Consider the following 13738-nt stretch of genomic DNA (forward strand, 5'->3'; position numbering starts at 1 on the left):
AAAGGGGCCATACGGGGCTGAAGTACAAAGGGGTGTACGAGGCTGAAGTACAAAGGGGTGTATGAGGCTGAAGTACAAAGGGGTGTATGAGGCTGAAGTACAAAGGGGTGTATGAGGCTGAAGTACAAAGGGGCCGTACGGAGCTGAAGTACAAAGGGGTGTACGAGGCTGAAGTACAAAGGGGTGTATGAGGCTGAAGTACAACGGGATGTACGAGGCTGAAGTACAAAGGGGTGTATGAGGCTGAAGTACAAAGGGGTGTACGAGGCTGAAGTACAAAGGGGTGTATGAGGCTGAAGTACAAAGGGGTGTACGAGGCTGAAGTACAAAGGGGTGTACGAGGCTGAAGTACAAAGGGGTGTATGAGGCTGAAGTACAAAGGGGTGTATGAGGCTGAAGTACAAAGGGGTGTACGAGGCTGAAGTACAAAGGGGTGTATGAGGCTGAAGTACAAAGGGGTGTATGAGGCTGAAGTACAAAGGGGTGTATGAGGCTGAAGTACAAAGGGGTGTATGAGGCTAAAGTACAAAGGGGCCGTAGGGGGCTGAAGTACAAAGGGGCCGTACGAGGCTGAAGTACAAAGGGGTGTACGAGGCTGAAGTACAAAGGGGTGTACGAGGCTGAAGTACAAAGGGGTGTATGAGGCTGAAGTACAAAGGGGTGTATGAGGCTGAAGTACAAAGGGGTGTACGAGGCTGAAGTACAAAGGGGTGTACGAGGCTGAAGTACAAAGGGGTGTACGAGGCTGAAGTACAAAGGGGTGTACGAGGCTGAAGTACAAAGGGGTGTACGAGGCTGAAGTACAAAGGGGTGTACGAGGCTGAAGTACAAAGGGGTGTACGAGGCTGAAGTACAAAGGGGTGTAAGAGGCTGAAGTACAAAGGGGTGTATGAGGCTGAAGTACAAAGGGGTGTATGAGGCTGAAGTACAAAGGGGTGTATGAGGCTGAAGTACAAAGGGGTGTATGAGGCTGAAGTACAAAGGGGTGTATGAGGCTGAAGTACAAAGGGGTGTATGAGGCTGACGTACAAAGGGGTGTATGAGGCTGAAGTACAAAGGGGTGTATGAGGCTGAAGTACAAAGGGGTGTACGAGGCTGAAGTACAAAGGGGTGTATGAGGCTGAAGTACAAAGGGGTGTATGAGGCTGAAGTACAAAGGGGTGTAAGAGGCTGAAGTACAAAGGGGCCATACGGGGCTGAAGTACAAAGGGGTGTATGAGGCTGAAGTACAAAGGGGTGTATGAGGCTGAAGTACAAAGGGGTGTACGAGGCTGAAGTACAAAGGGGTGTATGAGGCTGAAGTACAAAGGGGTGTATGAGGCTGAAGTACAAAGGGGTGTATGAGGCTGATGTACAAAGGGGTGTATGAGGCTGAAGTACAAAGGGGTGTATGAGGCTGAAGTACAAAGGGGCCGTATGGGGCTGAAGTACAAAGGGGTGTACGAGGCTGAAGTACAAAGGGGTGTATGAGGCTGAAGTACAAAGGGGTGTACGAGGCTGAAGTACAAAGGGGTGTATGAGGCTGAAGTACAAAGGGGTGTATGAGGCTGAAGTACAAAGGGTGTATGAGGCTGAAGTACAAAGGGATGTACGAGGCTGAAGTACAAAGGGGTGTACGAGGCTGAAGTACAAAGGGGTGTATGAGGCTGAAGTACAAAGGGGTGTACGAGGCTGAAGTACAAAGGGGTGTACGAGGCTGAAGTACAAAGGGGTGTAAGAGGCTGAAGTACAAAGGGGTGTATGAGGCTGAAGTACAAAGGGGTGTATGAGGCTGAAGTACAAAGGGGTGTACGAGGCTGAAGTACAAAGGGGTGTACGAGGCTGAAGTACAAAGGGGTGTATGAGGCTGAAGTACAAAGGGGTGTATGAGGCTGAAGTACAAAGGGGTGTACGAGGCTGAAGTACAAAGGGGTGTACGAGGCTGAAGTACAAAGGGGTGTATGAGGCTGAAGTACAAAGGGGTGTATGAGGCTGAAGTACAAAGGGGTGTACGAGGCTGAAGTACAAAGGGGTGTATGAGGCTGAAGTACAAAGGGGTGTATGAGGCTGAAGTACAAAGGGGTGTATGGGGCTGAAGTACAAAGGGGCGTACGAGACTGAAGTATAAAGGGGTGTAAGAGGCTGAAGTACAAAGGGGTGTACGAGACCGAAGTATAAAGGGCTGTATAGGCCTATTGTATCAAGGTTTGTATTGGCCTGATGTATCAAGGGGTGTACGGGCCTGATGTATAAAGGAGTGCAGAAGGCTGATGTATAAAGGGGTGTACGGGCCTGATGTATCAAGGAGTATATGGGCATGATGTATAAAGGAGTGCAGAAGCTTGATGTATAAAGGGGTGTACGAGCATGATATGGCAAAGGATGTACGGCTCTGTTGTATTGAGGAGTCTATGGGCTTCGAGTATGGAGGAGTGAATGGGCCTGGTGTATCCAGATGTGTAAGGGCCTGACTGATTGAAGGGTGTACAGGCCTGATGTATTGAGGGGTGAATGCGCCTGATGTATCGAGGGGTATTTTGGCCCGATGTTTCTTGAGGAGTGTTTTGGCCTGATGTATCCAGGGGTGTTTTGGCCTGATATATCTTGAGGAGTGTTTTGGCCTATGTATTGAGCTGTATTCGGACCAGATATATCGAGTGGTGTTTTGGCCTGATGTATCGAGGGATCTATGGATCTGATGTATCTTGAGGAATTTTTGGGCCTGATGTATTGAGGGGTGTATGGACCCGATGTATCGAGGGGTGTTTTGGTCTCATGTGTCTAGGGTGTATGGGCTGATATATTGAGGGGTGTTTTGGCCTGATGTATTGTGAGGAGTTTTTTGGGCCTGATGTATTGAGGGGTGTATGGACCCGATGTATCGAGGGGTGTTTTGGCCGGATGTATCTTGAGGAGTGTTTTGGCCTGAAGTATTGAGGGGTATGTGGACCCGATGTATCGAGGGGTGTTTTGGCCTGATGTGTCTAGATTGTATAGGCTGATATATTGAGAGGTGTTTTGGCCTGATGTATCTTGAGGAATGTTTTGGCACGTATGTATTGAGGGTGTATGGACCTGATGTATTGAGGGGTGTTTTGACCTGATGTGTCAAGAGTGTATGGGCTGATATATCATGGGGTGTTTTGGCCTGATGTATCTTGAGGAGTGTTTTGGCCTGATGTATTAAGGGGTGTATGGACCTGATGTATCGAGGGGTGTTTTGGCCTGATGTGTCTAGGGTGTATGGGCTGATATATCGAGGAGTGTTTTGGCCTGATGTATCGAGGGGTGTTTTGGCCTGATGTGTCTAGGGTGTATGGGCTGATCTATCGAAGAGTGTTTTGGCCGGATGTGTAGGGTGTATGGGCTGATATATCGAGAAGTGTTTTGGCTTGATGTATTGAGGAGTGTTTTGGTCTTAAGTATAGACACATGTTTTGGCCTGATGTGGCTAGGGTGTATGGGCTGATGTATCGAGCAGTGTTTTGGCCGGATGTATCGAGGAGTGTTTTGGCCTGATGTATCGAGGAGTGTTTTGGCCTGATGTATTGAGGGGTGTATGGACCCGATGTATCGGGGGTGTTTTAGCCAGATCTGTCTAGGGTGTATGGGCTGATCTATCGAAGATTGTTTTGGCCGGATGTGTCTAGGGTGTATGGGCTGATATATCGAGAAGTGTTTTGGCCGGATGTGTCTAGGGTGTATGGGCTGATATATCAAGAAGTGTTTTGGCTTGATGTATCGAGGAGTGTTTTGGTCTTAAGTATAGACACATGTTTTGGCCTGATGTGCCTAGGGTGTATGGGCTGATATATCGAGGAGTGTTTTGGCCTGATGTATCGAGGAGTGTTTCGGCCTGATGTATCGAGGAGTGTTTTGGCCTGATGTATCGAGGAGTGTTTTGGCCTGATGTATTGAGGGGTGTATGGACCCGATGTATCGGGGGGTGTTTTAGCCAGATCTGTCTAGGGTGTATGGGCTGATCTATCGAAGAGTGTTTTGGCCGGATGTGTCTAGGGTGTATGGGCTGATATATCGAGAAGTGTTTTGGCCGGATGTGTCTAGGGTGTATGGGCTGATCTAGCGAAGAGTGTTTTGGCCGGATGTGTCTAGGGTGTATGGGCTGATATATCAAGAAGTGTTTTGGCTTGATGTATCGAGGAGTGTTTTAGTCTTAAGTATAGACACATGTTTTGGCCTGATGTGCCTAGGGTGTATGGGCTGATATATCGAGGAGTGTTTCGGGCTGATATATCGAGGAGTGTTTCGGCCTGATGTTTTGAGGAGTGTTTTGGCCTGATGTATCGAGGAGTGTTTCGGCCTGATGTATCGAGGAGTGTTTTGGCCTGATGTTTCGAGGAGTGTTTCGGCCTGATGTATCGAGGAGTGTTTTGGCCTGATGTTTTGAGGAGTGTTTTGGTCTGATGTATCGAGGAGTGTTTCGGCCTGATGTATCGAGGAGTGTTTTGGCCTGATGTTTTGAGGAGTGTTTTGGTCTGATGTATCGAGGAGTGTTTCGGCCTGATGTATCGAGGAGTGTTTTGGCCTGATGTTTCGAGGAGTGTTTTGGCCTGATGTTTCGAGGAGTGTTTTGGCCTGATATATCGAGGAGTGTTTCGGCCTGATGTATCGAGGAGTGTTTTGGCCTGATGTTTCGAGGAGTGTTTCGGCCTGATGTATGGAGGAGTGTTTTGGCCTGATGTTTTGAGAAGTGTTTTGGTCTGATGTATCGAGGAGTGTTTCGGCCTGATGTATCGAGGAGTGTTTTGGCCTGATGTTTCGAGGAGTGTTTTGGCCTGATGTTTCGAGGAGTGTTTTGGCCTGATATATCGAGGAGTGTCTTGGCCTGATGTATCGAGGAGTGTTTTGGCCTGATGTATTGAGGAGTGTTTTGGCCTGATGTTTTGAGGAGTGTTTTGGTCTGATGTATCGAGGAGTGTTTCGGCCTGATGTATCGAGGAGTGTTTTGGCCTGATGTTTCGAGGAGTGTTTTGGCCTGATGTTTCGAGGAGTGTTTTGGCCTGATATATCGAGGAGTGTCTTGGCCTGATGTATCGAGGAGTGTTTTGGCCTGATGTATCGAGGAGTGTTTTGGCCTGATGTTTCGAGGAGTGTTTTGGCCTGATATATCGAGGAGTGTCTTGGTCTGATGTATCGAGGAGTGTTTTGGCCTGATGTATCGAGGAGTGTTTTGGCCTGATGTATCGAGGAGTGTTTTGGTCTGATGTATCTTGAGAAGTTTTTTGGCCTGATGTATCGAGGTGTGTTTTGGCCTGATGTATCGAGGAGTGTTTTGGCCTGATGTATTGAGGAGTGTTTTGGCCTGATGTATCGAGGTGTGTTTTGGCCTGATGTATCGAGGGGTGTTTTGGCCTGATGTGTCTTGAGGAGTTTTTTGGCCTGATGTTTTGAGGGGTGCATGGGCTGATGTACCAAGGGGTGTTACCCATTCTGTGTCCATGTGAAATACATACGGGCCGATGTGTCCACGCGGCTTGTTTCGCTCACGCGCCTACGCATCCCTTGGCACGTGGACAGCCCGCGGCGCAGTTTCTCTACACGCTATTTTTGGTGTTCTGCCACGCTCTGAATAATTTAATCTCTTATGCTTTTTTTTTCTCCGAAGAACCAACATCTCCTGGCAGTCCTTCCATTTATTTTGACAATGTTTATTGATTTTAATAAAACATTTTGACATTTAATACACGGTGTAAGAGCGCGGCGGGTCCTACTCGGCAGTCGAATGCACGACGTGTAAAGTGAACCACAAACCATATACCTGTCTTCTGTGCACCCACCTGACACCAGCCATCCACGAAGGCCGAGTGAGGTGTGCAAACAAATGCAGGGTATTTACAACAACGTGGAGTGCCTGGAAGGACACGAATAGAAGCAGCGTCGCAGAGGTTCAACCAGGGAAACACAGCAAAGCCAAACATTGAACCCCGAGCTGTCTGAACCCCTCTCTTTTCAAAGTATGCTGCAGCTCGTGTCCAGGGGTCCCAGTAAAATCCTGCTTGAAAAGACACCTTTAATATGATTTAAACCTTGAAAGAGGACACCGACACACTCTGCAACCTGCGAATGCCTGCCTGTGGTTTGTACATACATGAATTCAAAAAGCCGTGCAAAAACACCAAAAATTAACTAATTTTAATTATGCCTCCAAGTTATTTACTGCAATTAAGCTCATTTATCATATGCAAATTAGTGCAAACTGGTCTCATTAGATACTAAATTACTCAATATGAAATGAACAATGTAGCACTCCAGTTTGTAATGAAAAATCCCTGTAGAGGCAAGCAGTACCAATTAGGCACATTTGCATATGCAAATCTCCCCCTTACTTTTGGCATTTCTCTATATTTAGTTCCGTGATTTTTCAACAGGCGATGCTTGCGGGGGTCTCTGTCACCGGGGGGCCCTTAGGGGAGCAGGTGCTTCCATCAGGGAGCGAGGGGGGGGCAGCCGGGGGTCTTCAGTGAAGACGGGAGGACAGTCGGGGGTGGGGGCTGGGGGCCCAGGGACTTCCGGCAGAAGACTGGACCTCTGGGCGCTATGTCACAGAGAGGATGGGTGCAGGCAGCTCTAGTGGGAGGCTGAGCCTCTCGGGGGGCGGGGGGCTCTCTGTCACTGAGGGGAGGGCAGAGGGGGGGGGGGGTAGACGGGAAGGCAGGGACTTCCGGCAGAAGACTGGACCTCTGGGCGCTATGTCACAGAGGATAGGTGCAGGCAGCTCTAGGGGTGAGGCTGAGCCTCTCGGGTGGGGGGGGGGGGCTCTGTCACTGAGGGGAGGGCAGTGCGGAGGGGGGTGGGCTGGGGGCCCAGGGACTTCCGGCAGAAGGCTGGACCTCTGGACGCTATGTCACAGAGAGCATAGGTGCAGGCAGCTCTAGTGGGAGGCTGAGCCTCTCGGGGGGGGGGGGGCTCTCTGTCACTGAGGGGAGGGCAGTGGGGGGGGGGGGGAATAGCCGCCGCAGTGAAGGGGTTAAAAAATAAAACAATTAAAAAGCAGTCCAGGCAGCTTAAAGGGACAGGGGTTTTGATAAAAAAGTTTCTTGCATAAGAAGACTTTAGTGGGACCCGGCAGCGGTCCCCGTGGACCAATGTGTGCTCTCCTTGGGGCTGTCCCGCATGATTGGCAACGGCGAAACTGCCCCAGAGGGCTAGCTTCCCCTGCGCGAGTCTGATCGCGCCCCAACTTCCGTTCCAGTGTCTGATCAATGGTTTGCTACGGCAGCGGCAGTCAAACCACCGCTTCATGTCATTGAGACGAGGTCTGGGTGGAATTTCAGTTACGCCGGAGTAATCAGAGTCATTTCGGTAAACCCGCCTTACTCTTGGATGCTGAAGTAACAATAATAATGCAATTACTCCCGCTCAAGTAATTAAGAGCAGGCCTGGGCGTAGTTCGCAGAGTTTTGCTACACGGAACTCCGTCAAGTTCCAAAAAATCTTTCCGAAGTTCCACGAGTGGCGGAGTGCAGTGCGAACTTCAGTTTGTGCTGGTATTACTGCAGCGCAGGTAGAAATTCTACCCGAGCGGTAGCTCGCGCTCACAAACTTACTGTTCACGATCGCAAACTTATTGTTTGTGATCGCAAGAGGGGAAAAAACTCTGCTGCACATCACGAAGTGGAGTTTTCTGAACTCCACGAGCTCCATGGAGTGCTAAACTCCGCAAACGGAGTGAAGTTCATCGCCCGGGACTAATTGGGAACATCCTACTGCGAAAACACATTGGGCGAGGCAAGCAGCATATCACGCTTCGAGTTCTGCAGCACGTAGCACTAGTTTTTAGCGCAAAATGCACCCTTTGTTCATTTTGGACACAAATGTGGATTTTGTGCTCATAAAATTGTGCTGAATGTTGGGAAAAAGTTGGGGGAAGATCCTACCACAAGGGCACATTTAGCGAGCACGTCTCTGAGGTGTAGGTGTACTGTGTCAAGGAGTCAGACATGGGAGAAGGCAGCAGGGTCCCAGTGCACTGGCCCCGAAGGCCGCTGCAAGGAGAGGGGGGCTCGAATGGTTACAAACTGATGAAGAATCTTGCATCCCATGGTGTGTTCACTCACTGCGTGGGGCCCTTACTTACAACCGAAGCACATCGAGTGAGAACACGCCTGCAGAAAGAGTTGGCTTCATGGATCATGAGCAACGGTGCAGGGCACTCTCTGACGCTACCAGCCTTCTCCCGATCCCTACTGAGGGGGCGGGGCACCATGGACCGCAGGTGGGTACATGTTGGTGTGAACCTCAAACTCCATGCAGCAACGGTCCCACGGAGACTCACGCACTGCTTGTGAACCAAGAACATTGTCAGTGGCTGGCACACGTCAATGCTACCGGCAGTGCGGGCACATTGTAAGGCAAAGCAGTTGAAACAGGGTATTATGTGGGGGTAGGCGGACCTCTCAGAGTTTCACTTTGCAGAGTCACCTTAAAAACTTTCCTAGACGCCGCGAGAAGCAGTGTTTTGGTACGTTGCCCTGCTCGCACTGATTTTTAGCGCTGGGAGCTTGTCCCGCACTATGAAATCAGAGGTAATGTCTCCATGCGGCACGCCAGAGGGTGCTGCTTCTTTCTGCTTCTGAAGTAGATTTTCTGCTGCTCGCGTGGCAGTTTTTTAAAACACAAGCAAAAGCTGTCTCAATGTGAGCAGTAGCGACCTACCATGACCGCCCCACGATGAGGGATCTCACCTGGAGGTGGTCTAGTGCTTGAATTTATCACTTGCGCTCACAAACTTACCGTTGATGAACCGTGAGGTGGTTGGCGGTGTTTTCCCGAAATCCCGTGCTCCATGCTGAGCATAGAGTGGTAAAAAAAACTGAGGTCATGATTGTGGGCAAGCGGACGGATCTCTGGGGTGACATGTGGTGGCCCCCTGAGCTGGGTGTAACTCCTATTCCAGTCTCAGAGGTAAAAAACTTGGGGGTTTGGTTAGATCCTGCCCTCAGTTTTTGTGGCCACACAAAAAAAAGTGGCGGCCACCTGTTTTGGCATCTTACGAGGGTTGGGACCTATTTTGAGGTTCTTTGATGCTCCTACCAGGCAGTTGATCATACAGGCATCCATACTATCCCGGCTTGATTACACCAGTTCTCTCCTGTTGGGGGCCAACCAGGCTGAAATCGCCCGGATGCAACGTGTCCAGAACACCGCAGCTAGAGCCCTGGTAGGCTTACCGAGGTTCTGCTCTGCGGAAAGTACCATCTGCACCTGCTGCCTATGGCCCAGAGGATCCACTTTAAGACTCTGTGCCTTTCCTTCAAGATCCTCAAGTTGGCCTCTCCCCAGATCCTTGATAATCTTTTGGTGCCTTACGTGCCCTCGCGTTCCTTGAGATCTTTGGGTCAAAACTTGGTGGTGATCCCATGGTTCAGGTTGTGCAGGGCTGGAGGTCTGTCCTTCCGGGTTTTGGCTGCAAAATTGTGGAATTCTCTTCCGTCCCACATTCGTGAAATGGATGAACTTCTGAAGTTTAGGAGGGCTATTAAAACGCATCTGTTCCCTCATACATCTTAGTACTCTGAGCTCTGTGCTTCTGCCCTTGTACTGCTGTGTTGTGTTTGTGTACTCTCTCTGAAGAGCCGGGGCGCCTCTTGGCTGGGGCAGCTGTGCGCTATAGAAGTGTTATTAACATAACATAACAGCAAAAACAACACCGGATGAGCGGAGTTCAGCACCCAGCCCACGTCTTATGTCCCAGCGCCCCACACTGTACCGGTACTCCAGCCCCTAGAGCCAGTGAGGTGACAGAGGAGGCGCTGGAGGGGAAGGTCTTCCTGATCAGGAGCCCGCCTGCTCTGAGGATACAGGGGAGCTGATTCCACTGCTCCTTGTTCTGCCTCCCCAGAAACAAGGAGGGTCTCCAGTTGCATCCATGCCCCCTACAAAGAAGTGATAAACATTGTCTTGTTGTGTAGTTCCTACAAATCTATATAGGATCTGTGCATTCAGACAACATTAACTAAGGGATTGGTGTCCAGACTGATTCTAAACACCCCCAAAGTGTGCACAAGACCGATAGGATGTGTTGCGGAATAGGAGAACACGGTTCTCGTTGTATTTTCTGGTCGGAACTTATCAAGGTTTCACATATTGTTTTAATATTGAATGGAGTTCATCATATATATTTTAAGGTGGACTGTATTGGACTGTAGTATCAATGAATGAACGCACCTCCCCCACCTTGTTATAGCAAGGTGGTGAGGCCAAGGGCAAATCGTTGCCATTAGAACTCCGGTACGAAGAATATTTGTGCTCTCTCAAGCAAAAAGTATATTTGGCGACCTAATCTCTGCATAGTGACGGTTTTACCTAAGACAACCTTATCAGGAACCGTGTCAACCACGATATCGGGTTTACTATTTGGTCCTCAATCATTTTGCTGCATGCCTTGACAAAGGTTTGGATCTACCATCAAAAGGAAAATAAACTAATCATGTCTTTTGAAGATATTCATTAATGTGGACTCTGCTTCTTCAGTAGAACTTATAAATTTGAATCATCTTATTCTTGTCAAAAAAATGAATGCATGAAATGTTGATTTCATAGACCTAAGGCCTTTACATGGGCCGTTCTTGTTAATATTGTGGTAAATATAAGGGTGTGCTGAATATTTATTTCCAACTGCTATAAATCTGTGTACACAACTTTGTTGTTGTGTCAGTGGAACTTTTTTGGTAGTAGGTGCCAGAAGGATAAAAATAACACCCCAACAACAGTGGAAATTTTCGTTTTTATAAAAAAATTGTTTCACACCATAATTTGTTGATTGAAAGTGACTATTAGATGTGCAATTCCATCTCTGCTTTCGGGAGCATGACTACCTCCTCTTTTTTGTTAATACCCCCAAAGTGTATGTTAGCCTTTAGATCAGCTAGCTCACAGCGCCACTATAAGCTCCCTAACCTTACCATGGAGTGAATAGTTTCTGGTAACTATCGAACATGACAACTCTAATCCCTCAGGGATCGTGGAAACAGTGCAGTACTTTTCGCTCAGTCACTCGTGCTCACTTCTTCTCAGAGAGATACACAGAATAAACGTTGGGGATGTTTTCAATAAGCATTTAATGAACCAGAGTCATTCTAGTATAAAATACGAGTGCTGCAATAACCATTAGACGGAAACATATGTATACGATTGCAAGCACCGACAGAGTAAATAAAAGGTCGGATTCTACCACCGTGCTAAAACAGCGAATATATGCAGGCATATCGATACCTGGCAGTAAACACGTGTACTCCTAAAATGCAAACCCGATCTAAGTGTACCTAAGTCTACCTAGCATGTATGTAGGTGTGAAGCCAGGACTCCCCCCAGGAAGTAGCCAACCCCATTACCTGATGGGAAAGAATGAATGAGCCTGTCTTGGCCTCGAGATGGACACCCCGCAAGGTATGTCAGACCACGGTGTTCTGGAGTGTCTGTGTGCAAGGACTTCAGCGTCTTGTGTCAGCGTGGAAGCTTCTCCTCTGGTTTGCCCAGCGAAGATGTGGTGCTTATTTACCCAAAAGGTATCCTCAGCGGTTCTACCTAGATGTGTCATGGTACTGTGGGATTGCCATCCAAGGATGACGATAGTGGCGAGTTTTGTTTACAGAGTTATTATGCAGAAGATGGTAATCCTGCTGTGATACTAAGAATCCTCATGCATAATAAATGAGGCTACGTTTCAAAGAAAACCACACAACATTTGTTCGGCACATAACTAGGTCAAAGGTCAGCGCCAGAGCCGTTATGTAGAGCAAGGTAGGACCAATGTAGGTAAAAGGTTGTGCAGCTACCTAGGTCTATATTGGGGCACATCGGGGCTCGTAAATAACAGTCTCGCATTTTCTCTCCCTATGTACAGCGATGGACAGTGCGCCTGCTGAGGGCAGAGGTCTTCAGAGAGGGACTCCTGAGCCTCTCTCTTCTTTACACACACATTTTTTATATTTAATGGTAACTAAAGATTATCTACAGCACACCCACACCCCGAGGCTTGAGGCCTCCGACCAAAAACAGAACATTAGTTTTAAAACCGAGGAGGCACCTGGTGCAGTTTAAAAACAACAGTTGATGGACAGAATGCAGAACAATGTCATACATTCACCCCAGTACAAGGATCTGGGCCTAAATCCATCGTTTTTTTGCACTCCACACCACCCCAGGTCAGACATGGCCATATGCAAATCAGCCGTGACCCTGTGCCTCATGGGAACAGGCCAGCCCGAACTGCCAAGCCATGCCTTTCCTGGACCGGAATCAAGCATCCAAGGACCGGTTTCTGGCTATCAGCCTTCATCAGCCTGGATAGCTTGACTCCAGTGGTGTGAAAAGCATGGGGTAATTTAAACAGTGAAATATAGTTGTGAATATACTTGTCCAACTTTACAAACTTTAAATGCCACGTCTTTTAAAGAAGGAACTGGTTTCGAAAAATGGTACAAAGACATGCAAGCAACAGTCGGTTTGTGATGAGAAGGAGCCCCGTGGAGGCGGGAGACCTACCTGCAGGATGTGGCTTCCCAGGTGGTGCTCGAAGACGTCGAGAGCCGTGGAGCTGGGGCTGCGTCTCCGCTGCGTGCCTATAACTGGAGCAGACAAGAAGCGGTTATACCTTTATCTGTATTTCATGCTGCCAGCAAACAATCAATTAAAAATTACATGCACACTTTATACTGAGGTAGAAAGTTGGTGTTATTGATACACAAGGCCACTGGTATTATGCGTAGGCCTGGGTGGTAAATTCCGTTCCGCTCGCGGAAGTTGGCTAATTTTGCAATCCGCGGAGCACGCGCAATTGCCCAAAATTCTACGATCTGCGGCTTTGCAGAATTTTTTGCTTTTTGGTGCTTTTAAAGTGCGTGTTCGCAAGACATTTCTCCCCGAGCACGTAAACCGCATTTGCGAACAGGAAAAAAGCATTGCGAACAGGCGGAACAAGCATTGGGCGTGTTTGCAGAACTTTTGCGTGCCTGCGGAGATTTTTTACAGTTTGGCGGACATTTGCGTAACGCAACTACGCAAATTCCGCCCACCCCCAAATTTGTGCTGCAGGTGAGGGCCAAATTATGCGGCAGGGGTGAGTAAATTATGCAGCAACAATGGGCAAATTATGCAATTTACTGTGGCATATTTTATGATGGAATTATGTTATTATTTTGACATTTTTACACTTATTAACACTGTCTGGGAATTAATTACACCTCATTTGATCCAGATTATCACTCAAACATAGCAATAAGCAACAAAAAGACGACCAGTCTTGCTTTGCAAAGGGCCTTTCATTGAGCAGCAACACGTGTCGGTGAGCTTTAAGTAACTTTCAAACCGTTAGAGCTAGAAAAAAAAGTTTTTTTGGTAGCATCTGCAGATTATGCAGTAGTTGGTGAATAATGTGGAAAATGTGGCAAATCAATAATTATGTGAAAAACACTGCAAACCTGCATAATTCCAGTGGCTCTTTATAGACTTATTAGTCGAAACTACCAGAACTTCTCTAACATCCATGTTTTGAAGGGGCCTAGCAGGTCCCTGATTGGACGACACAAGCCCACGCCATGCCCATCACACCAGTCCTTTTAGAGATAGCCAATCGCTGCAGTTTCAGCCTCCACCCATCTCCTCGCTTCTGGTTCCCAACACACACTCCAGGTGGCCTGGGAGCTTTCCAAGGCCAGGAGATGTGGCCCTTAGGTGCCACTAACGATAGGACAACAGACCTGCAGCCCACTCTCTCCTGTGTATGTCCTATCATAAC

General features: G+C 48.3%; 1 protein-coding gene across 1 annotated transcript in view; it reads right to left on the minus strand.

Annotated features, from left to right (window-relative positions):
• The window catches only part of NPAS3 (neuronal PAS domain protein 3), a 1515755-nt gene that overhangs the window by 822194 nt on the left and 679823 nt on the right, over positions 1-13738 (minus strand). Inside the window, exon 4 of the mRNA XM_078659389.1 lies at positions 12487-12550. Within this exon, the coding sequence (XP_078515515.1) occupies positions 12487-12550 (64 nt within the window). The remainder of the gene's footprint in view (positions 1-12486; positions 12551-13738) is intronic.

The sequence above is a fragment of the Lissotriton helveticus genome, chromosome 9, assembly GCF_964261635.1.
Source record: "Lissotriton helveticus chromosome 9, aLisHel1.1, whole genome shotgun sequence".
NCBI lineage: Eukaryota > Metazoa > Chordata > Amphibia > Caudata > Salamandridae > Lissotriton > Lissotriton helveticus.